The sequence below is a fragment of the Peromyscus eremicus genome, chromosome 1, assembly GCF_949786415.1.
Source record: "Peromyscus eremicus chromosome 1, PerEre_H2_v1, whole genome shotgun sequence".
NCBI lineage: Eukaryota > Metazoa > Chordata > Mammalia > Rodentia > Cricetidae > Peromyscus > Peromyscus eremicus.
Genome location: NC_081416.1, coordinates 55,050,557 through 55,074,370, shown reverse-complemented (window position 1 = coordinate 55,074,370; position 23,814 = coordinate 55,050,557). Strand labels below are relative to the sequence as shown.

General features: G+C 44.0%; 1 protein-coding gene across 2 annotated transcripts; it reads right to left on the bottom strand.

Annotated features, from left to right (window-relative positions):
• Window positions 1-185: 185 nt before the first annotated feature.
• Window positions 186-22,464, bottom strand: Sf3b2 (splicing factor 3b subunit 2). Of its 2 annotated transcripts, none has more exons than XM_059262976.1 (21): window positions 22,295-22,464; window positions 22,080-22,126; window positions 21,494-21,571; window positions 19,844-20,083; window positions 15,451-15,568; window positions 13,306-13,415; window positions 12,908-13,004; window positions 12,510-12,601; window positions 12,036-12,251; window positions 11,750-11,887; window positions 11,513-11,593; window positions 11,121-11,348; window positions 8,954-9,103; window positions 7,833-7,922; window positions 7,610-7,717; window positions 6,805-6,912; window positions 6,411-6,553; window positions 6,221-6,322; window positions 1,033-1,132; window positions 760-945; window positions 186-422 (listed from the first exon to the last, which is right to left on the bottom strand). In XM_059262976.1, exons 1-21 carry the CDS (start codon window positions 22,425-22,427, stop codon window positions 351-353), a joined length of 2,637 nt encoding a protein of 878 aa, XP_059118959.1. In that variant the 5' UTR covers window positions 22,428-22,464; the 3' UTR covers window positions 186-350. The 2 variants fall into 2 exon arrangements, with proteins under 2 accessions (XP_059118959.1, XP_059118968.1); XM_059262985.1 differs by having other exon boundaries at window positions 13,306-13,412.
• Between the last annotated feature and the right edge of the window lie 1,350 nt (window positions 22,465-23,814).

The window sequence follows — 23,814 nt, the reverse complement described above, 5'->3', positions numbered from 1 at the left end:
TAAGGTCAGACTAGACCTAAAGGTACTTCCCTCAGAGCCTTCAGACAAAGGAGGGGTAGGGGATAGTAAATTATCCACAATTTCAGCACAGCAAACCACAATCCCATAGTCCTATGGGGTAGTCTGTGATTATAGGCCAGAAGTACGCTTTTGCAGAAGCTAAGGAGAGAGGTTCAAGAGTGTCATGTATTCGTCCTTCCTTGGGAAACAGCTTTATTTACAAAACAAGTCTAAAATAAGAACATGAAACGACAGCCTAGGGAAGTACAGGACTAGCTTTGGGGACCCACATATAAAGCCCAGACATATAGACAAAGGGCCTCAAGGAAAGCCAGCTATGTGAGAGGGACCTAAAATTTGAATTCCTTGTATTTCTTGCTGCCCCCACGACTGTCCTGGGGCTGAGCTTTCCGTTTCTTTTGCTGTAGGAGAAAGAGAGAGACAGGTTACAACAGGTTAAACAACTCCCAAACAGGAGGCAGCCTTCCATAGACATAAAAAACTGAGGAAAAAAGCACTAAAATCACATTCTCTTTTCACTCTCAGATTTGGATGGCTTGCTTCTTCTCCCTGTGCCCCATTGTCATGGTACTTAAGAGATGGTGACCAGTGGAAGATCTCTGAGATTTTCAGGTTCCAGGAAGATAGGAAGCAGGCACTGAGTCTACCTTCCCTCTCACTACTAAAGCATACAGCCCCACCAGGGCAGACCCACCCTGCTCCTAGGCTGTCACTGCTAAGGTCCCAGGTTGCTCCTACCTTCTGTTTAGCAGCATGCTCAGCCACCATGTCACTGAAGTCTTCTTTCTCTACTTGTGCCTGCTGCTCCCGCACATGTTCCTCATACTTCTGGGTCATGGCCATGGGGTCCAGCTCCAACTCCTCAGGTGCCAGTGCTACTTCCACACCTTGCAGTTCAGGGGCTGGACCCTTCCGACTCATAACCTGAAAAGATTAGAAACTTGTTACCTCCAAAGACTCTGAGACACTGGCTCCATCTCCATCACAAAATAATGTCCTCCAAATGCTTACCGTTGACATGTCATAAATGTGGGTTGATCCCATCATGGCTCCCCCAACAGTGGCTGTTCTCTTCTCTGGCAACACAGTGAACAACTGAGGTGTCTCACTGCTGCAAAGAACAAAAAAGTAAAACCCAGTAAGGCACAAAAGAGTCTCTGGAGTCCAAAGAAGCATAGGTGGTAGCATTTAGAATCTTGGAGAATTCCAAGATAACTATGGCTAAAGTATCTGTAGAAGAGTTGGGTTAGAGATGTGTTGTGGGGTCAGAGCTCATCCTACAGGATAAACTGTAAGGGCTACAGAGACTAAACTAAGGGATCTTCTGAATCAAATTAGGAGATCAGAACCAGGACTCACACATAAGGAAAGGTTAATGGTCAAAGAGGCTAAAGTTTCATAGAGAATTTTAGAACAGAGAAATTGTCAAAAGAACAGGCTAGGGCCAGTGAAACAGCTCAGCCATGCAAGCCAGACTGACCTAAGTCCCATTCCTGGAACCCATATAAAGGAGAAAGGAGAAAACCAACTCCACCAAGTTGTCCTCCGACCTCTACGAGCTTGCTGTGGCACAATGGCACATACACACACATACACACACATGCGCACACAAACACATCATACATACACACACAATAATTGTTTTTAAAAAGGATAGAAGTCAGGTCATGTCCGGTGGTATATGCTTTTAATATCACCACTCTAAACACTGAGATAGGCCGATTTCTGAGTAAGAGGCCAGCCTGGGATACATACTGAGTTCCAGGACAGGCAAGACTATATAACGAAACAGTCTCAAAAAACCAAAGAGTAAAAATGAATGAATGAATAAAACAGACAGCAAGTCTTCCTCATAGGTGGAGTCTGAAGTTCTAATATTGAGGCCCTCCCAACCGTTTCAACCACTGATTTCAATTATGCTTTAGAATAGTATTCAGGGGGCTGGAGAGATGGCTCAGAGGTTAAGAGCACTGGCTGCTCTTCCAGAGATCCTGAGTTCAATTCCAAGCAACCACATGGTAGCTCACAACCATCTACAATGAGATCTGGTTCCCTCTTCTGGCCTGCAGGCATACATGCAGGCAGAACACTATATACATAATAAATAAATAAATCTTTTAAAAAAAAAAAAAAAAAAAAGAAAGAAAGAATAATATTCAATGGCAAATGGCAAATCCATCATATCACTTGAGACCATGTTCTTTCTAATTCTTTCCCAGGAGAGGTGACTCTTGATGCAGCAAATGTCTTAGAACAAAATTCAAACTATCACTCATCAAAAACACACTGAGGCTTCTGATGATCATTTGAATAAATCTGAACTCTTCTTAAAATAATTTATTATACTTATTTATTTTATTTAGTGTATATGTGTACATGCACACACTGTATGCACATGCCACAGCCTACATATCAAGGTCAAAAGACAACTTGTAGGTATTAGTTCTCTCCTTCCACCATATTAAGTTCCAAGTATTAAACTCAAGTCATCAAATGCCAGGCAGTGGTATCTCATGCCTTTGATCCCAGTACTAGGAAGGCAGAGGCAGGCGGCTCGCCTAATCTTCAGAGCAAGTTCCAAGATAGCCAAGACCATACAGAGAAACCCTGTCTCAATAAAATCAAAGTAACAAAACAAGACAAAAAACCCTCAGATCATCAGGCTTGGTGGCAAGTGCCTTAAAAAAAAAAAAAAAAAAGATTTACTTAGGGGGCTGAGGGCTGGAAAGATGGCTCAGTAGTTAGCACTGGCTGCTCTTCTAAAAAATCCAAGTTTGATTCCCAGCACCAATGTGGCAGTTTATTTTTACAACTGACCATCTATAACTCTAGGTCCAGAGAATCTGATACCCTCTTCTGGCCTCAACAGGCACCAGGCATGCATGTGGTATACAGCATACATGCAAGGAAAATATTCATACTCAAAAATAAAATTATACATATACATATACATAATGGTGCTGAGAATTGAATTCAGGACCTCTATCTACAAAAGCATCAAGTGCTCTTAACTGCTGAGCCATCTCTCCAGCCTTTAAAGGTCATTCCTTACCCATGAAGCCAACCATCTCATTGGCCAGAATCCAACCTCTGTCATGACCTAAAGGATTCATACTTTGTATGCTATACTCTTACTTGTTTTCTTTCCTTTAATATGCAAAACTTCAGAATTCTGCTTCCTGAAGAAGCAGGGAACAGATTTACCCATCTACATGAAATAATCAAAAACTGGACAAAATAAAGAAAACTATGGTTTTTCAAGGCACCAGACAAGAAAGATAAGGGACAATGATTACTGTAAGACAGAAAGCAAATGAGAGGTAGAGGCAGGAGGATCAGCAGTTCAGGGCAAACATTAGTTTTAGAGACTCTTGTCTGAGTTTCCAGACCATAGAACCAGGAAGACCCATACAGACCTGGGAAGATTCTGTGAGTTGAGAAAATAAGGTCGAAAGCAGCCAGAAATTGTAGAACACGAAGAGAATTCAAGAACTCAAGACCTCCTTCTTCAAGTATAGGGGGGAGACAAGTATGAAGAAAATACGAATGTGAGGGTACCACCAACGCCAAGACAGAACCAGCTGGAAGGATGAGCAGTGAACACTGTCCACTGCTCAGTCAGGGTGGTAATAGTGCCAATCCCAAGTAATCGGATGGAGAAAACCTCCAAATTCACAGGGTTGGGGTTGAAAATACAGAATCTCCTGAGCTTTGCCTCCTATTTGGGAGTACTGAACACTATTTCAGTCCTACTAAAAAAAAAAAAACAAAAAGGAAAACCTCAGAAGATGTTTCTAAATGACTCTATATTGATCAAAGCTGAAGATGTATAGGAATACAAAATCCCTGGGCCCAGTCAAGTAAATTTCACAAAACTCAGCAGCCAGTCAGAAATTATCAGGCATACTGTAAGGCAGAGTGATGCACACCTATATCTAATCCGAGGATTAGGGAAGCTGAGACAAGACAATCATGAGTTGAAAGCCAGCTGAGAGACCCCCGTCTTCCAAAAAAGGCCAGGTATAGGGACACATGGCTTTCATGCCAGCATTTAAGGAAGCAGAGCCAGGAAGATCTGTGAGCTCAAAGGCAGCCTGGTCTACATAGGCCAGCCAGGACAACATAGTAAGTAAGATCCCATCTTGGAAAAAAGAGAAAGAGAGGGAAAGATTACAATCCATAGTAAGGAAAATATCAATGAAAATCAGTCCAGAAAGCTGGAAGTAGTGGCACACACCTGTAATCCCAACCCTCAGGAGGTGGATACTGGAGATCAGAAGTTCAAGATCAGCCTAGGCTACATAAAACTGTTTCAAAAAAAGCAAAACAAAACAAAACCCTAGAACTGATAAATGTTATAATTAGCAAGCAAATGGGGCTGGAGAGATGGCTCAGTGGTTAAGAGCACTGAGCACTGACTGTTCTTCCAGAGGACCCAGGTTCAATTCCCAGCACTCACATGGCATCTCACAACTGTCTATAACTTCAGGATCCCCAACACCCTCACACAGAGGCAAAACACAAATAAAAATATTGAAAAAATAATAATTAGCAAGCAAATGCATAAAAGGGCCTGGGGAGATGGTCAGTAAGTAATGTGCTTGCTATTGCAAGCCAGGGGACCTGAGTTTGGATCTGCAGACAAAATGTGTCTCTAAACTCAGTGAAGGGACAGTGGAGACAGCAAGCCACAGGGTCTATGAGAGATCCTGTCTCAAAAAGTAAAGTTGAATCTGGGTGTGGTAGCACACACCTTTAATCCCAGCACTCAGGAGGCAGAGACAGGTGGATCTCTGTGAGTTCAAAACAAGCCTGGTCTCCAAAGCAAGTTCCAGAACAGTCAGGGCTACACAGAGAATCCCTGTCTCAAAAAACAAAAACAAACAAACAAAAAAACAAAAGAGTTGAGAATAATTGAAGACACCAACAGCAACCTCTGGCCCTCACACACATGCACCTGCACACATGTGCAGCTATACAAATAATAAGGACAAGGAAGCTATGTCGTGATAAAGGGGTGTCCAGGTTCATTTTCTGTCAACTAGATACAAATTAGGGTTATCTGGGAAAGGGGGAACCTCAGCTGGGAAAACGCCCCACCTGTGGCAGATTGGCCTGTAGGGACACCTGTGAGACATTCCTTGACTGACTGATGTGGGAGGACCCAGCCCACTGTGGGCTGTGCCACCCATGGGCAGGTGATCCTGGGTTGTATAAGAAAGCAGACTAAACAAGCCACGAACAGTAAGCCAGTCAGCAGCACTCCTCCTTGGCCTCTGCTTCAGATCCTGCCTTGAGTTCCTTCCCTCACTTCCCTACTTAAAGGACTGTAACCTGTTCACCAAATAAATCCTTTTCTTCCCAGGTTTCTTTTGGTCACAGTGTTTATCACAACAATAGGAAGCAAACTAGAACAGAGGTCAAGCCTACTGTCTACACACCAAAAGCAGAGCTGGAAAATCCATGACAGTGCAGAGCCTCCCTCAGGGCCTTTGTGTGTGCTTGTGCTGCCATCTCTGCTGACTGAGACCACCACTAGCTGATTCTTCCTAGTATTTAGTTCAAATCCACCTTTACAGTGAGGCCTTCCAAGGACCTTTCCATCATTCAGCATTCTTCTCAAGCCCATTACCCAGTTTCATCAGCTTCACCATTACTAGCCAGACCTGAAATTACTTTAGTCTGATCACTTATCTACCTCAACTATCTACCCTGCTGACTTCTCACTGGCATAAAGTTGGTGTTTAATAATTGTTAGGAGAGCCAGGTGGTGGTGGCGCACACCTTTAATCTCAGCACTCGGGAGGCAGAGCGTGCAGATCTCTGTGATTTCCAGGCCAGCCTGGTCTACAGAGTGAGCTCCAGGACAGGCACCAAAACTACACAGAAAAACCCTGCCTCAAAAAAAAGGTTAAGAAAGGAAATAAAGATAAATGGCATTAAAAAGTCCGCTGACAGCCGGGCGGTGGTGGCACATGGCTTCAATCCCAACATTTGGGAGGCAGAGGCAGGTGAATCTCTGTGAGTTCGAGGCCAGCCTGGTCTACAGAGTGAGTTCCAGGACAGGCTCCAAAAACTACACAGAGAAACCTTGTCTCAAAAAAACAAAACAAAAAAAAAAAAAAAGTGAGCCGACCAACGTAGAAGACCAACTAAAGCGAAACTCCTCCCCCATAACTACTGCCTGACTACTTCTCACCCATCCATTGCTTCCTCAATCTTCTTCTTCCTCAGCTCAATGAGTTCAGGGGTCTCCATTCCAGCTGGCACCGATGAGAATCCTCCAGGAGTGATGAGGCCGCTATGAGGAGAGAAACAAAAGCTCCATGTAAAGAAGCAGCCCCCAAAGACAGACAGACTGCTTTGAGAAAACGGGCTTCATTTCCTACCTGTCCGCAGGTGTAATAAAGCCAGTCTCATCTGGCTTGTCTTCATCACTTTCCTCCTCTTCCTCTTCTTCTGAGGACTCTTCATCAGATGGTTCCAGTTCTCCCCAGGGGGTCCGATCAATCTCTTCCTCTTCAGTTTTGGTCTAAAAGAGATTCCTCATTCATTCAACAAGTACTTACTGCATGCCTCTTGCCCCACCCTGCCATTCACTGAAAGATGGAAGAGCAGACACATAAATCCTCTAAAGGAAAGCTGTACTACACCTCAAGGAAACATATGCCCCTTTCAGACCGAACACCACCAAGCCCAGCTCCCAGATAATGAAGTTACAGACCAACTCTTTCTAACCTTTTCAGCACTGAGTAAAAACCAGACTCAGCAGCCTCCCCATACCTGAAACTCAGCAGCATTGGTTCCAAACACATCCCCATAAAGTGGCTTCCCAGTTTCATCTACTGGGGGTTTGCCCCATCCACCAGCATGGTATCCAAAGGAACAGCTCTGCAAAAGAGGGAAGAGCAATGAGTTCTCCTAAACTCTAGAAAAGACTGAAGCCTAGAAAAAAGTTAACACTTCCAAGATATGGAGCTCACTCTGGGGAACTCTGGAAACTATGACAGCAGAACATAGTTCAACATTAAAAGACATTTAAAGAAAAACAACAAACAAAAAAGCCAGGCATGGTGGCACACACCTTTAGTTCCAGCACTTGAAGGCAGGCTGATCTCTGTGAGTTCCAGGCCAGACTGGACTACAGAGCAAGTCTAGGATACCCAAGGCTGTTATACAGAGAAACCTTGTCTCAAAAACAAATCAAATCAATAAATAAATAAATAAATAAAAGTAAGAATAAAAACTATTGGGGGTGCCGGGCGGTGGTGGCGCACGCCTTTAATCCCAGCACTCGGGAGGCAGAGCCAGGCGGATCTCTGTGAGTTCGAGGCCAGCCTGGGCTACCAAGTGAGTTCCAGGAAAGGCGCAAAGCTACACAGAGAAACCCTGTCTCGGAAAAACAAAAAAAAAAAAGAAAAAAAGAAAGACCATCCATCATCACTCTATATTCTGTTCTGGCCTCCACACATGTCCAGACATTCCTGTGTCACACACACACACACACACACACACACACACACACACATACACCCCACAGATAAGAAAAAAAGAGGCAGCCAAGAGGGAAAACAAGCTCCCTGCTCACCTCAGGAATAGGTGAATTCAGCCCAGGGATTTTCAGGTTCGGATAGGATGGGGGTGGCCCATATCGCTGCATGGCAATCAGCCACGGGGGAGGGACTTTGTGGGCATTCTGTAGGAAAAAAAAACAGAACAGGATATGACCTACCTTCCCCTACCCTGTCTTTCTCTTCTGCTCCTATTCTTACCCTCTCTCCAGCTTCCCCAGCCACTTAGCCAATACTTACGGGTCCTACTGGCATCCCTAAGGAAATCCTTAATTCATCAGATAGATCTCCAGGCTTCTTCTCCTTCAGCCGTGTCTCAAACTCCTTCCCCTGGGGAAAAAGCACAGCCTGCTCTGTTGGGGACTCCAGACACATACTGAGAACTCAGTGGCATGAGGATATGAGAACAGACAAGAAGTCCCATCAGATATAAAGTCCCATAAGTGCTGCCGGGCTCCCACTTAGATTTTGGGTAGAATAGGAAAAGGTAGAAGTCCAGACTCTCTGTTGCTACTAATGCACTGTGAGAATAAGGGCAAATACAGAACTTGTTTTCTCACTTATGAAATAAGGCCACTGAACAGGATGACTGTCAGCATCCTTCATTCTCAATCATCTTTTGATGCCATGGTGACTAACATTTCAAAGATTCAGGGGAAGAAAAGAATAAAACTTTCTCCCACTTAAAACACACAATATTTCTGTATAACACCTGCCACTTGGCCATACTGTCCCTAAACCATCCACCAAACATCATTTCAAATACCTGTCTACAACTTTCTTCTGGAAAAAAAAAAACTTGTTTGAGGGAGAAAAAACAAAAACAAACAAACAACAACAACAAAAACACCACACTGTCTTACCCAAGGGCAGTAATAGGAAATTTTTAAGAACCACTGTACTAGCTTTGAAATGGACTCCAACCAAAGTCACCATCAAGACTCAACCCTGGAGCTGGAGAGATGGCTCAGTGGTTAAGAGCATTGGGTGTTCTTCCAGAGGTCCTGAGTTTAATTCCCAGCAACCACATGGTGACTCACAACCATCTGTAATGAGATCTGGTGCCCTCTTCTGCTGTGCAGGCACACATGCAGACAGAACACTGTATTCATAATAAATAGAATCTTAAAAAAAAAAAAAAAATACCTACTTTGCTGGGTGGTGGTGACACACACCTTTAATCCCAGCACTCAGGAGGCAGAGGCAGGCAGATCTCTGTGAGTTCAAGGCCAGCCTGGGCTACAGAGTGAGTTCCAGGAAAGGTGCAAAGCTACACAGAGAAACCTGTCTTGGAAAAAAAAAAAAAAAAAAAAAAAAAAACGAAAAACTCAACCCTGGACCTCCCAGCCCTCTTCCCAAACCTCGTAATATAGGTCTCCATGGATGGTCAGCTTTGGTTTGGTCTGCCACTTGAAGAAAGCATCATGCAGTTTCTGGTAGTCAATATCAATCTTCCCCATCTTGGGCCGAACCTTCTCTCTCATTTTTGACTTCATGGTCTTTTGTTCTTCCTGTAAAGTGTCAGAAGAGATGATTACTGAGTATTAGTCAATTCTTTATTAGACCCTCTAGTCTAATTCAGTGGAACCTCATTTATCTCACTCAGAAAAATCAGCTTAGCTTCAAGAAGTTTCTGAGCTCAACAGCAGCACCCAGAATTCAAATGACACAATGCGCTGAACAAAACAGACTTACTGTATAAAAGCAGTCCCCGTGCTCGGTCAGTAACTACTGTTTTAAATGTATGCTCAAGAGAGGACTGGATCGGGGCTGGAGAGTTGGCTCACTGGCTTAAAAGAACTTGTTGCTTTTGCAGAGGCCATAATTTCAGTTCCCAGCACCTAATGGTGGCTCACAATAATTCCTAACTCCAGTTCCAAAGGTATCTGACACTCTCCTCTGACCTCCACAGGCACCAGGTATACATTATTATATATATAATAATGTATTATTATACATTATTATATATTATTATACAATAATATACAGTATTATATATACATATATACATACACACATGCAAGCGAAACACCACACACAAAAAGTAAATATATCTAAAACTGAAAGAAAAAGAGAGAGGACTGGAGGACATAGGCTAAACGGAAGGCAGTTTTCTCTTCAAGTTTTTTAATCACAGACAACTAGCATCTAAAACATTTAAACTTAAAAATTTACAGCATTGTGCTGGATAGTTTTATGTCAACCTGACACAAACTAAAGTCATCTGAGAGAAGGGAACCTCAACTAAGAAAAAGCCTCCATATGATCTGGCTGTACGGAAGCCTGTAGGGTAGTGGTTCTCAACCCTCCTAAAGCTATGACCTTTTAATATAGTTCCTCATGTTGTGGTGACCCCTACTTCATAACTGTAATTTTGCTACTGTTATGAATTGTAATGTAAATATCTGTATTTTCTGACGGTCTTAGGTGACCCCTGTAAAAGAATTACTTAACACCCCCCAACCTCCACAAAGGGGCCAGGACACACAGGTTGGGAGCTGCTGCTGCAGGGCATTTTCTTAATTAGTGATTGACAGGGGAGGGCCTAGCCCTTGTAGGTGGTTCCATCCCTGGGCTGGTCATGGGTGCTATAAGAAAGCAAGATGAGCCGGGCCGCAGTGGCGCACACCTTTAATCCCAGCACTCAGGAAGCAGAGCCAGGCGGATCTCTGTGAGTTCAAGGCCAGCCTGGTCTACAGGGTAAGATCTAGCACAGTCTTCAAAGCTACACAGAAAAACCTTGTCTTGAAAAAAAAAAAAAAAAAAAAAAGAAGAAGAAGCAAGCTGAAAGGCCGGGCAGTGGTGGCACACGCCTTTAATCCCTGCATTCGGGAGGCAGAGCCAAGTGGATCTTTGTGAGTTCGAGGACAGCCTAGTCTACAGAGCGAGATCCAGGACAGGCACCAAAACTACATGGAGAAACCCTCTCTCAAAAAACAAACAACAACAGAAAGAAAGAAAGAAAGAAAGAAAGAAAGAAAGAAAGAAAGAAAGAAAGAAAGAAAGAAAGAAAGATCGAACGCACGCTGAGCAAGCCATGTGGGGCAAGCCAGTAAGCAGCATCCCTCCATCATTTCCGCATCAGCTCCTGCCTCCAGGTTCCTGCCCTGCTTGAGTTCCTGCCCTCACTGCTTTTAATGATGAACTGTTATAATGGAACTGTGAATGAAAGAAACCCTTTCCTCCCCATGTTGCTTTTAGTCACAGTGTTAGATCACAGCAATAGTAAACCAACTAAGACAAGCATCATGTGCACCTCTAGCTACGAATGTATCAGAAAACAGAAAGCTGACCAAGTGAAGGCTGGCGGGAAGAAGAGAGGGGAAGAAAACTGCTATTCTGGACCAGGAACCTCAAACTAGCAAAGCAGTGATGCTCTAAGCACAGACTCAAGGTCTACTTACAGTGCTGACTTCTAATCTAGAAAAAGGTGAATTAGACTAGTAACAGGTCCAATTCTAAGGCAGGCTGCTACAACGAGCATGGGTGGCTGAACTCAGGTTGGTCTGTGCACCAGCCCAGCCTCACCTTCTCCTGCAGGGCCTCTCGCATCTCCTGGATGCCTGTGCGTTTGATGAAGTCTGGCAGCTCAAAGGGGGGCTTCTCAATGCCTCGTTTGCCTTGCAGGTACTTGCGCTTAAAACACCAGTGGCGTGGCACAGGGACGGAGTTCCGGGTGGCCTTGAGGTGAACCAAGAGCTTAGGGTCCTGTGCCGTCACATCATGCATCTCCACAACATCAGGGCGAGCCACCAGCTGAAAAGCAGAGAGCAATAGTTAAGTAGATTAAATAGATTCAAGTCTTTCTCAAAAGACACCTATACCAAGCATCATAAAAGCACCTCCTTGTAAGCCCTCTAAAGCAAACTCGGTAGGGCTGAGTGTATCTCACAATTTCCCAGCCATGCTCCAGATCTAACCTGCTTGAGTTCTGCCACAGTAAAACGATTCATTCGGCGCAACTTCTTCTTGGACAGCTTAGGGGCTTCTGGCTTCTTTTCCTAGAATAGAGTGGCCTCTTAGATGGGCCTCAGGTAGGATTCAAACTGCCCAGCCCACTTCAGAGCTTGAGCCATGAAAGCCCTTTATCATGGTCCCCAAGGGAAGCACTTCACCTAGCTGGGCCCTGCACCCCTCTCCCCTGTGAAGGGCCTGACCTGTTCATCATCACTGCTGTCATCGTCACTGTCCTTGTGCTCCTCCTCAAAGCCCTTCTTCTTAGGGACTGCAGAGTTCTCCATTTTGTCAAGTTTCTCTGGCTCCTTTTCTTTTTCCTTCTTTACATCATCAGTGAGCTGAGGAGACAGACCATTTGGAAATCCCCTTGTTCTGACACACCTCCATTTCTGACCCCTGTATGCAAACAATGATTCCCGAAGTCTTATCTCTCCCCATCCCGTGCCCATCGAGTGTGGCCCACTCAGAGCATACCACTCCTTGTACCTTGAAAGCCTCAAAAATCCTCTTGAAAAAGATGAAGTTGGGCTCATAGATTTCAGGCTCTTCAGTCACATATTCAATCTCGACATCAGCAGCAGGGGAGTCAGAGCCTCGAGATCGAGCTGAGTCTTTCTCTCGGTCCCCAGAGCTCTCTGAAGATGCTACGCGTACCCGCTGGGGCTTTTTCTTCTTCTTTCGGTTCCGACGCTTCCGGTTTTTCTATCAAGACAAGAAAAAAAAAACTACCTCATGCCTGCCTTCACTACTTCAGCAGAGTCTTCACCCAAATTCTTGCCTCCCAAACAATAAGCTGCTGTATATCCTGGAGCCGCAGCTTTTTCAGCTGTAAAATGTATCCAGTACTTAGAACTTAAAGGGCTTTGTGACAACTGAAGATCTGCAAGACGTTTAGACGGACTCGGAACATGTACAAGTCCTATCTCTGCAGAATCCTTCCGGACAAGTTCCATCACATACCTCTTTTTTGGATATGGACACGGTGTCCTCCTCAGTCTCTGATGCTGACTGTCCTAGAGATGAGCGAGTGTCTGTCTCCATTTCTTCTTCCTCTGTTAGAGAAGAAGGTGACTATCAACTCTCCTAACAGTAACTTCAGTCATCTTTTCTTTTCCTTTTTTTGAAAAGTGTCTTATTGTAGCCCAGGCTGGTCTCACACTTACTATGTAGACAAGGATGACTTTGAACTTCTGATCCTCCTATTTCTACCTCCTAAGTGTTGGGATCAAGACTATGCTACCACACCCAGTTTTCTCAATCACTAGAGAGTACTGCTCTCTAAACTGTTCTCTTCTCAGGGATGGAAAAGGAGTAAGGACGTGGTCCAGTCCTGGGCAGCTCTAGGACACACTACTCACCCTGCTGAGAGTTCATCTCTTCCTGACGGCTCTCCTTCAGCTGCAGAATCTTTTCCAAAGCCTGGGGGATCTTGGGGCCCACAGAGGGGTCATCCATCTGCCAGAGACAACACAATAGAAGCGCTGACTGCCAGCGTCTCCCCCTCTAATTCCCATCTCTTACCCTGGAAAGGCCACTGGGTTGTGGTGACACATAAAATAGATTAGCGTCTACATCCCTCACAATTCTGCCCAAAAAGTCTCCCAAGTCCCTAACCCTAAAAACTCATTTTAGCTAACTGTGGCTCCTACCTGTGCCTAAGAATTTAACCCCACGCCCACAGACGCCCCTAAGATCCTAAAGCAGTACCCCCCAAACCACAACTTTTCTGACCATAGGAAGAAACCAACAGTCTCACCTCTCTGTTCTCATCTCCAGGGGGTGGGGGGGGACCCCGAGGGCGAGGAACAGGGGCCCCCATGGGCAAAACAGTGGGAGTGGGAACCACAGGACCTACTGGAGCAGCTACTGTGTGAAGGAAATAAAAAAGTCCAATGTCAGAATAGTCTCCTGGTGATGGGTGCCCTGCAGGGCACGAAGTGATAAAAGGACACAGGAATCCTTGTGGGGTGCTGGCAATGCTTTGGTTTGTGGGTCATAGGCTGGCTGCACAAGTACACTGATATGGGAAAATTTATGACCTATCATACACTTGCTATAATTAAGTTTTTCTTTCTCCTTTTGGATTATTACTATTTTTCTAGTCTCTTCTCTCACAGTCCATATGTTTGGTTATAACCACAGAGGCCATAACAGGAATTCAGATTCCCTAAAGTTGGAGTTACCAGTGATCATGAGTCACCCAATGTGGGTGGTAGGGTAAAACTCAGGTCTTCTGCAAGACTAGCAGGTGCTTTTAAGTAATAAAATATCTCTCCAACCTCTTCCTTTACTTTTTCATTTGTTTTTTAATTTTTATTTATTCATGTGTATGAATATTTCTTCTGCACATACTTATGTACACCATATGTGTGCCTGGAGAGGTCAAAAGAAAGGGTCAGATCCCCTAAAAATGTAGTTAGGAGTTGTGAGTCAGCATATGGGTGCTGGGAACTGAACCTGGGTCCTCAGCAAGAGCAACAAGTGCTCTGCACAACTCTCTCCATCTCTCCAGCCCTTCTGTTTCATGTGAAATAGGTTCTCTGTTGCTCAAACTCATGATCCTTTCTTCAGCCTCTTGACTACTAGGATTACAGGTTACAGATATGCACCATCATGGCTGACTCCTAGTAATCATTTGTCTTTTGTTTTTGTGACAGGGCCTCACTATGTAGCTCAGGCTGGTTTAGAACTTGCTTTGTAAACCAGATTGTTCTCAACCTCTCAGAGATGAGCCTGTCTCTGGGTCCTTAGGTATGTACCACCAACCTCCACAAGTAATTTTTTATTGATGTGTCTGCATTTATGCACATTTACATGTGAGTCTGGTACCCAAGGAGGTCAGAAGAGGCATTGCATCCCCTGGAAGTAGAGTTACAGATGACTGTGATCCACCATATGGATGTTAGGAACAGAACCTGGGACCTCTGCAAGAACAGCAAATGCTCTTAACAACTGAGCCACCTCTCCAAGCTCAGTAACCTTTTAAATTTGATAAATACATACTTGTCCCTTGGTATCTACAGGGACTTTGTTTCAGAACCCCACCCAAATACTGGAATCAGAATGCTCAAGTCCTTCATAGAAAATATAGGATTTGTACAGAATCTATAAACACACATTGTGTATTTTAAGATCATCTCTAATACTCAAACAATGCAAATGCTGAAGTTTAGGGAATAACAAGAAAAAAATCTGTATGTGTTTAAATACAGACACATTGTTTGTAAATATATTTTTTAAAATTATATAAGCCAGATGGTGGTGGCACACCCCTTTAATCACAGCATTTGGGAGATAGAGGCAAGCGGATTTCTGTGAGTTCGAGGCTAGCCAGGACTACACAGAGAAACACAGAGTTTCAAGTAGCCCAGACCATCTTTGAAATTGACATGTAATCTAGTATGACCTTTAGCCTCCTGCCATTACCTCTCAAGCAGTTGGATTATAGGCATGTGCCACCATGCCCAGCTAAAAAGTATTTTAAGAATTACCTTCTTGTCGGGCAGTGGTGGCACATGCTTTTAATCCCAGCAGCTTTTTTTTTTTTTTTTTTTTTTTTTTCTCGAGACAGGGTTTCTCTGTGTAGCTTTGCGCCTTTCCTGGAACTCACTTGGTAGCCCAGGCTGGCCTCGAACTCACAGAGATCCACCTGGCTCTGCCTCCCAAGTGCTGGGATTAAAGGCGTGCGCCACCACCGCCCGGCTAATCCCAGCAGCTTTTAATCCCAGCACTCGGGATGCAGAGCCAGGTAGATCTCTGTGAGTTCAAGGCCAGTCTGGGCTACAAAGTAAATTCCAGGAGAGGCGCAAAGCTACACAGAGAAACTCTGTCTCAAAAAACCAAAAAAAAAAAAAAAAAAGAATTACCTTCTTTGCTCTTTTCTTCCATTCAAGGGTCTTACCTCGAGGTCCCAGGGGAGTTCGGACACCCAGCTGACTCATATCTTGTGGAGGCCTAGGGACTGCAGTGCCCATCTTGGCAATCTCCTGTTGTCGTTCCTGCTCCATTAACACAGCTGCCTACAAGAGGGAAGTAAGAGAATTTAGCACATAGTCCCTGACAAATGGGTTCTATCAAGAGAGTACAATCAGGAACCACCAAGGTTCTGACAATTCTCCACTCCTATATCTGCACGTTACTAATAAAAGTAGAAAGTTGATATGGGATATCCTTCTGTACGCTGTGAATATGTATTGATCTCACTGGTTGATAGATAAAGCTACTTTGGCCTATGGCAAAGCAGGATAGAGCCAGGAGGGAAATCCAAGCAGAGATACAGAGAGAAGAAGGGCAGAGCCTGAGAGACACCATCCAGGCGCTGACGGAACAACATGCCAGCAGCTGGTAACACCACTGCCTCATGGCAATACTTAGATTAATAGAAATGGGTTAATTTAAATGTAAGAGCTAGCTAGTAAAAAGCTTGCTTGAGCCATCAGCCAAACATTTATAATTAATATTAAGCTTCTGAGTGGTTATTCGGGAACTTGTGGGCGCAAGAGAAACTTCTGATTACAAATAGCATGCCAACGTGAAGCTATCAAATTTCCACAGGGCCTGAGAAAGATTTAGGGGAAAAAAAACAAAAAACAAAGAACAATAAATACTTTAAGAGTTTCTACAAGCCACTGAGCCCTTGAGCAGCTAGTACGTTAGCTAGGAACAAAACAACAACAACAAAGTAAAAATGCCTGCCACAGCGTTTTAGAGCTCTAGGAAGGGTTTAACGCAGGTCTCGGTCATGAACCTCCAACTGAGCTATGAGTTTTAGGCTTGACTTTCAGGACCTGAGAAGCGGGTGGAGCCAGCCACCAAAGCTGCAGACAGAGGTCCACATCACTTAGCAGTTCAAAGATTGGCTCACACAGTCAAAAGAGGGTAAAAGATACACAATAAAAAGCAAAGGACAGGGGTTAGGGATTTAGTTCAGTGGTAGAGTGCTTGCCTAGCAAGTACAAGGCCCTGGATTCGGTCTTCAGCTCCGAATTAAAAAAAAAAAAAAAAGCAAAGGACAGCTGCTAAAAAGTACCAACATAAATATTTTTAAAATGTCTTAAAAGTAAAAAAATATATTTATAAAATGGAACTTAGAGGATGCATTGCTTTGGAGAAGCAGTTTTGCTTTTGTTTCCACAGAAACAAGAGGCTGTGGATTTGTTCCGGATTAAGATGGACCAGATTTGATCAAGGGACCTCCTGAACCTTGACAGGTGATATCCATCAACAAAGGTTATAGCTGGTCTTTCCAGGACTTAGACATTATCTCAAATTTTCTCAGGGACCCTAAAGATACTTCATCCACAAACAACAGGAAGCAGTTTGGAGAAAACGATGTCCACATTCCCAAGAGTTGGGGGTTATGGATGGTCTTTGGTTATTTCGTGGGTTATGAATGTTTGTTATATTTAAAGGAATATAGGAATATAGAATAAAAAGACAACTATTAATCTCAGATATTTTGCATTGGCATGGGTTTTGGTATAGTGATAGAAATTTAAAGTTAATTTTGTTACACTGTATATATGTTTCTATTCTTGTTTAAAGGATTTTTATATATTGATACAAATTTAAGGTTATTTTTGGTATTAATATATTGTATATATATATACGTTTCTACTCTTGTTTGAGGTATTGTACCTATGCAGTTCATTTAAAAATTGTAAGGTAAAATTCTAATTTTTGAAAGCTATTATTATAAACTACTTAGGATAATCAAGAAACATAGGTTAACAGTCATTTATAACAGTCAAATTTGTAGATATGTTAGACATGTTTCTAGATCATACAGAGACATATTTTAGATAAATAAATGATCGTCAAACACTTGAAAGACCTATAGAACATGGCATTTGAAATATTTTGTTAACTTAGGGCTTTGCATGACGAGACACATCTGCTCCTGGCTGCACTAATTTACTTCATAAAAGAATGATGGCCATTGAAGAAACTCCATGGGAGTTTGCTTTTACTGTGGCAAGATTATTATCCATTTAGGCAAAAAACTGTTTTTTTGCCTTGACTGCTTGACTATATGCTGTATAAACTGAACATACAGGACCCACAGGAAAATGACTGCTGAACTTTGCCAAAATATGATGGGACAGTCTTCTGCTTCACAGAAGAAACTGCCAGACATTCTACATGACACAGAGGAAAGCAACTGACAAGCTTTGCCAAAATAGGCAGGACAGTCCTTCAAATCTCCTGCTTCACTAAAAAGTCTGCCAGATACTCTAGGCCTATAGGCTAAAAATGGATACCCCAATATTGCAGATGAACTCTGATGACTGGCCAGGCAGCCAGATGTCTCTGTCATTTCTAGAGTTTTGGAAGTGGCTTCCAATGCACTTTTTTTACTCAGGTAATATAGCCCTCTGGGGGTCTTTGATCGAGTTGAAGACTAAATAGTTATAATTATAGTTTTCCTTAGTCATGGTAAATTAGATATGAAACTTTAAACTCACAAAGATATGATAGATGATATTTTCTTTAATTTTGCCAAATACAAATAGACTAAATATTGTAACTATAATTCTTGCTTGAAAACTGTTTTGTTATATGTAATTTTACAATGCTAAAGTTAAAAACTTCCTTTTTGATTAGACAGAAAAGAAGAAATGATGTGAGATGGCTTTCTGTACCCTGTGAGTATGTGTTGCTCTCACTGGTTGATAGATAAAGCTACTTTGGCCTATGGCAAAGCAGAATAGAGTCAGGAGGGAAATCCAAGCAGAGATACAGAGAGAAGAGCAGAGCCTGAGAGACACCATCCAGCCGCCCACAGAACAACATGCCAGCAGCTGGTAACACCACTGCCATACGGCAATACTTAAATTAATAGAAATGGGTTAATTTAAATGTAAGAGCTAGCTAGTAAGAAGCTTGAGCCATCAGCCAAACATTGATAATTAATATTAAGCCTCTGAGTGGTTATTTGGGAACTTGTGGTTGAGCAGGAGAGAAACTTCTGATTACAGAAACTTCTCACCACAACAGAAAATTCCTAGTAACTAATGAGAAAAGCCGTAGGAAATTTCTGGTTCCTAAAAGAGAATTCAATATTTGACTAAACACTACCATCTACTTTTCAATGAGTTTTCTTCCCCCAAAGATCAAACTATTTAGAAAGAACCATGAGTCATTTTCTTATAGCTACCACTTACAATCTGCCACAAACTAGACAAAATTAGTACTTCATACATGTTTCCATACTTGTTTTTAATGCTTACCTTCTAACATTTCTGAATTACCCACTGGGTAAAATTGATTCGGGGTAGAATATCTTTTACATCATATCTAAATCTGTACTCCATCATAGTCTAAATCCAATAAAAATGACTAAATATGGCAGCATTCTCCATAAGGTAACTAAATGATGCCATGTAAGACTAGCAGTAGCCAGGCAGTGGTGGCACATGTCTTTAATCCCAGCACTGGGAGGCAGAGGCAGGCAGATCTCTGTGAGTTCAAGGCCAGCCTGGTCTACACAGCAAGATCCAGGATAGGCACCAAAACTACACAGAGAAACCTTGTCTCGAAAAACCAACCAACCAACCAAACCAAAACAAAAACAAACAAACAAACAAAAAAAGACTAGCAGTAATCAGCCTGGCACTGGTGGCACATGCCTTTAATCCCAGAACTCAAGAGGCAGAGGCAGGTGGATCTGAGTTTGAGGCCAGCTGATCTACAGAGCAAGTCCCAGGACAACCAGAGCTACACAGATAAACCCTGTCTTGAAAAACCAAAAAAAAAGGACTAGCAGTATTATCATAGGAATTCTGTTACATACTTAGTTTGATTTTTTTTTTCTTTTTTTTATGACAATCCTCTAAAAACAAAAAAAAAAAATCATTTTTAGTTTATACACCACACAAAAGCAGGTTGCACAGTGTGCTAACTACTGGTTCACAGAAAAAAAAATGGAAGTACTGGAACTTAGTTGGTTAGGAAGTAGTCTCCAAGACAAACTTGAATGAAGGATCTTGATTTGGATGTTAAATAGGATCCTATGGATGGAGAAATATTACCTTCTTCTGCTGCTCTAAGAGCTCATGTTCCTAAATGAATGATTTCCTTGCTTAAAAAAGAAAACAACCTCATACCATCAACAATATGGCCCAGGCCAATCTGCCAAAATTCTTGCTTCTAGGATTCCCTGCCAGCTTGTACCTATGTTCTAGTCTTCAATCAAGGCCTTCCTAAAAGGCATGGCCTCAGGTCTAGCTTTCTGAGGCTCCATTTCCCCATCAGGAACCTAATGTGTCCTAGGTCCAGGTTTCCACCTGTCCTACCTGCTTGGCACGTTCCTCCTGCTGCATCAGCAGGGCTGCCTGCTGCTGTGCCAGCTTCAGCCGCTCCTCTTCTGATAACGCCACAGGCTCACCAACTCGGAGAGGAGGCGGGGGTCCCAGATTTGGTGGGTGAGCCATAGGAAAGCCAAGGCCAAGACCTGGTGGAGGTGGTGGAGGTGGTGGAGGAGGTTGTAGAGGTGGGAGTCCCATAGGTGGTGGTGGCATAGGAATCCCAGACAGCTGTGGAAAAAAAAAATACAGCTATGAACCAGAAAGCAATTATCCATTTTAGAAGCATTTGCTAGAGACCTAGCAAAAGAGCCAGGCATTTAAAGTCTAATGATGCATGCCGGGCGGTGGTGGAGCACACCTTTAATCCCAGCACTTGGGAGGCAGAGGCAGGCGGATCTCTGTGAGTTCAAGGCTAGCCTGGTTTCCAAAGCGAGTTCCAGGAAAGGCGCAAAGCTACACAGAGAAACCCTGTCTTGAAAAACCAAATAAATAAATAAATAAATAAAGTCTAATGATGCAGAAGTCAAGAAAATGCACCACAGCAGAAAAGAAAAAGAGAGAAGAAAAGGCTCACTTTAGAACACTGATCAAACACAGCTATTGGCTCCTATGAATAATCAGGAACACACATTTTGCATTCAATTTAAGGGGATGCAAGGATATCTCTAAAATCCATACAGGAACTTTACAACACACACACCCAGTAGACCCCAAGTCAAAGCCATCACTTTAGAGGAAGACACTCAAATACTGGATTTTGTAGGGACTTAAAGAAATGGGAACCAGGGTTGGAGAGACAGACCAGCAGTTAAGAACTGCTCATCTAAGCTGGTGGCGGCGCACACTTTAATCTGTAACTCCAGCCACAGGGTGGTTTAACCCCCTCTTATGGCCTCCTGTGACACTTTCATGCACATGTGCACAGACATCAGACATGCACATAGGCAAAACACTCATACACATACATACACAGGATCCAAAGCTACACAGAGAAATTCTGTGGGTTTTTTTTTTTTGGGGGGGGGGGCGGGTTGGGGAGGTGGGAGAGGGAACCACAAAAACAATGAAGACATAGAAACCAATGTTCCGGGACACAGAATGCCAATGAGTTACTAAATGCAGGAGGTATATAATAAAATCAGAGCATTATCCCTTAATGTCTCAAGGAGTAACTCTGGGAGTTGTGCCTAATAAGAAAGTACAAGATGGGGCTGGAGAAGTGGCTCAGAGGTTAAGAGCATTGACTGTTCTTCCAGAGGTTCTGAGTTCAATTCCCAGCACCACATGGTGGCTCACAACCATCTATAAAGAGATTTGGTGCCCTCTTCTGGCTTGCAAGCAGACAGAACACTGTATATGTAATTAAAAAAAAAAAAAACTTAAAAAAAAAAAAAAAGAATGAAAGAAAGTACAAGACTAGATCCAACGGGGAACCAAGTAAGAATTCTAGGTATTCAAGTTGAATCTTGAATGGTAAGTCACAGGGCAGATATTGGGGACTGAAGCAGTATCGGCATCCAATTTTGTCTCATTAGACCCCACCCTTAATTCACTGTAACATCTGCCAACTGTATCTCCAGTACAACACACAGGAGAAAGGCGTCCCTGAGCAGAAAGGGCCAATAAACAATCTCTTACCTGCGCTGACATAGGAGGAGGAGCGGCTTTATCTCCATCCTCTCCTCTTAAAACTGGTCGATTCAGCACGATGCCAGTCTACAGAAGAAAAGAGAACTCTATGTCAGACTAAGAGCAACTATTCCATTACACGACCTCCTTTCCCATTTATTTATTTATTTAACAGAATTTACCCAATGCCCATTTGCCAGAGATAGGGGCTGGAACCTGAGAGAAGCAAAAAGGGGTAGCAGCGATTACAATAAAGCAAAGGCAAAAGCTGATAAAATGGTCAAGACCCGGCTTGCTGCGATGAAGTACATAAAAACGAAGACTCAGCCGAGCGTGGAGGCGCACACCTTTAATCCGAGGGCACTCCGGAGGCAGAGGCAGGCTGATCTCTGAGTTCGAGGCCACCCTGGTTATAGAGTGAGTTCTAGGACAGCCAGGGCTACAAAAACAAACAAACAAAACAAAAACAAAAACAAAAACCCTGTCTCGAAAAACTAAAAAAAAAAGTAAAAAGAAACGAAGACCCATCCGTGTGGAGTCCTAACGGCCTCTAGTAAAAGTTAGACCTATCCTGAACTCCTGCCACAACACTCACCTGGCGGGTGTAGGTCTGCAACCGCTCAACCAGCTCCTCGCGACTCCCTGTGGGACGATGAACAGAACCAGGAGGTCAGCACCAGCCGGAGGAGACCACTTGGCCAGGTCGGGCCCCAGCGGCCTGTCTCCGCCCCCCGCCCGTGGGTCTCCTGGGTAACCAGGCTCTTCTCCACAAGCCCACGCTGCCCCTCTTGGCCGGCCCATGAGCCTCACCTTGGATCGGAGCTCCTATTTCCGCCAATTTGGCCTGAAGCTCCTGGGCAGCCCAGGCGCCATAGTGGCCTGGAGGTGGCGGCGGTGGCAACTGCAATTCTCCTTTGGGAGGTTCTGGATGCTCCGCCGCCATCTTAGCCACAAGAAGGCGCGCGACCAACACGGAAGCTCGAATCAGCCACCGGGGCCTACTTCCGGGAACTTCCGGCAACGCAGTCCGCCATATCCCGCAGTGATTGGAAGACACTTGATCGAGACACACCCCCTCCTGCCCTTCGCTGGGAGACAGGATTCGCCACTAACAAAGGCTGCAAAGCCTTCTGGGAGTTGTAGTCTGCGGCTGCACCGCCTAGAGGCTGAACGCTTGTTGTAACAACCCGTACCCAGTGGTAGATCTGATGTTAAGGCCACGGAAAGAGCCGGCCCTCCACAAAGCGAGTGCTTTCTGCTTCATACCTGCCCAAATGCATATTAAGTCTTCTGGCCCGACACCCTCAGTGATGAGGTATCTGGATGCTTATTTCCCCTAGGAGCTCCTAGAGACTGCTCTCCGGCGCCCGCCAAGTGGGAGGTTGGAGCCGATGCCTTTGATAAAACAGTGTCCGATTGTTTGCCTGCTCACTCCGTCCCAGGCGTGCTTGAATGGCCTGAAAGGGGATCGGAGCCCGTAGAAGAACGGACCCGCCGGGCTGAGTTCCAGCTGCTGACCTGGGGGAAGGGCGATACTAAAATTCCCTTTTCCACATTCGAGAAAGGCTTAAATAAATGCCTTCTCTGCCAAATGTTTCCTTCCCTTTCTAGGAGCTTTCATACCACATTCAATTTTCCACCTTTCGTTTTCAAAATGAAATGTGCACCACTTGCATGCTTGATGTCTGTGGAGGCCAGAAGAGTGTCAGATCTCCTGGAACTAGAGTTACGGACGGTTGTGAATTGAACCCCGGTGCTCCGCAAAAGCAACAAGTGCTCTTAACGCCATCTCTCCAGCCCCAAGGTTTTCGTTGTTGTTAAGACAGTGTGTCACCATGTGGCCCAGGCTAGCCTCGAACTCCTGATCCTTTGAGAATTACAAATGTGCACTACCATGCCCTGCTTCATGGAGTGAGAGGTCTAGTATTTGAGATCAAGACTCATTATTGTAGGTCCGACTGTCCTGGAGCAAACTCTAGCCCAAGCTAACCTCTAGCTTTTGGCAAGCCTCCTGCCTCAGCTTCCTGAGAGCTGGTATTACAAGTGTGAGCCAATCTATTGCCCTGTTTCATTTTAAAGACTTTTCTACCCTTTATTCCTACCTCCATTCCCAAAACAGGAGCAAGAACTTGATCTTTGTTGTTGTTGTTGTTTTGTTTGTTTTTCAAGACAAGGCTTCTCTGTGTTGCTTTGCGCCTTTCCTGGAACTCACTCTGTAGCCCAGGTTGGCCTCGAACTCACAGAGATCCGCCTGCCTCTGCCCCCAGAGTGCTGGGATTAAAGGCATGCGCCGCCACCACCATCCTGTGATCTTTTTCTATCATCCAGGA

Coding starts and splice junctions, on each gene's coding strand:
- Sf3b2 (XM_059262976.1), bottom strand. CDS start 22,427: ATGGCGGCGGAGCATCCAGAACCTCCCAAAGGAGAATTGCAGTTGCCA. Junction 12,602..12,907: donor AGAGATGAACTCTCAGCAGG/GTGAGTAGTGTG, acceptor CTTCTCTAACAG/AGGAAGAAGAAATGGAGACA. Junction 7,923..8,953: donor ATGGAGACCTATATTACGAG/GTTTGGGAAGAG, acceptor CTTTTTCCCCAG/GGGAAGGAGTTTGAGACACG.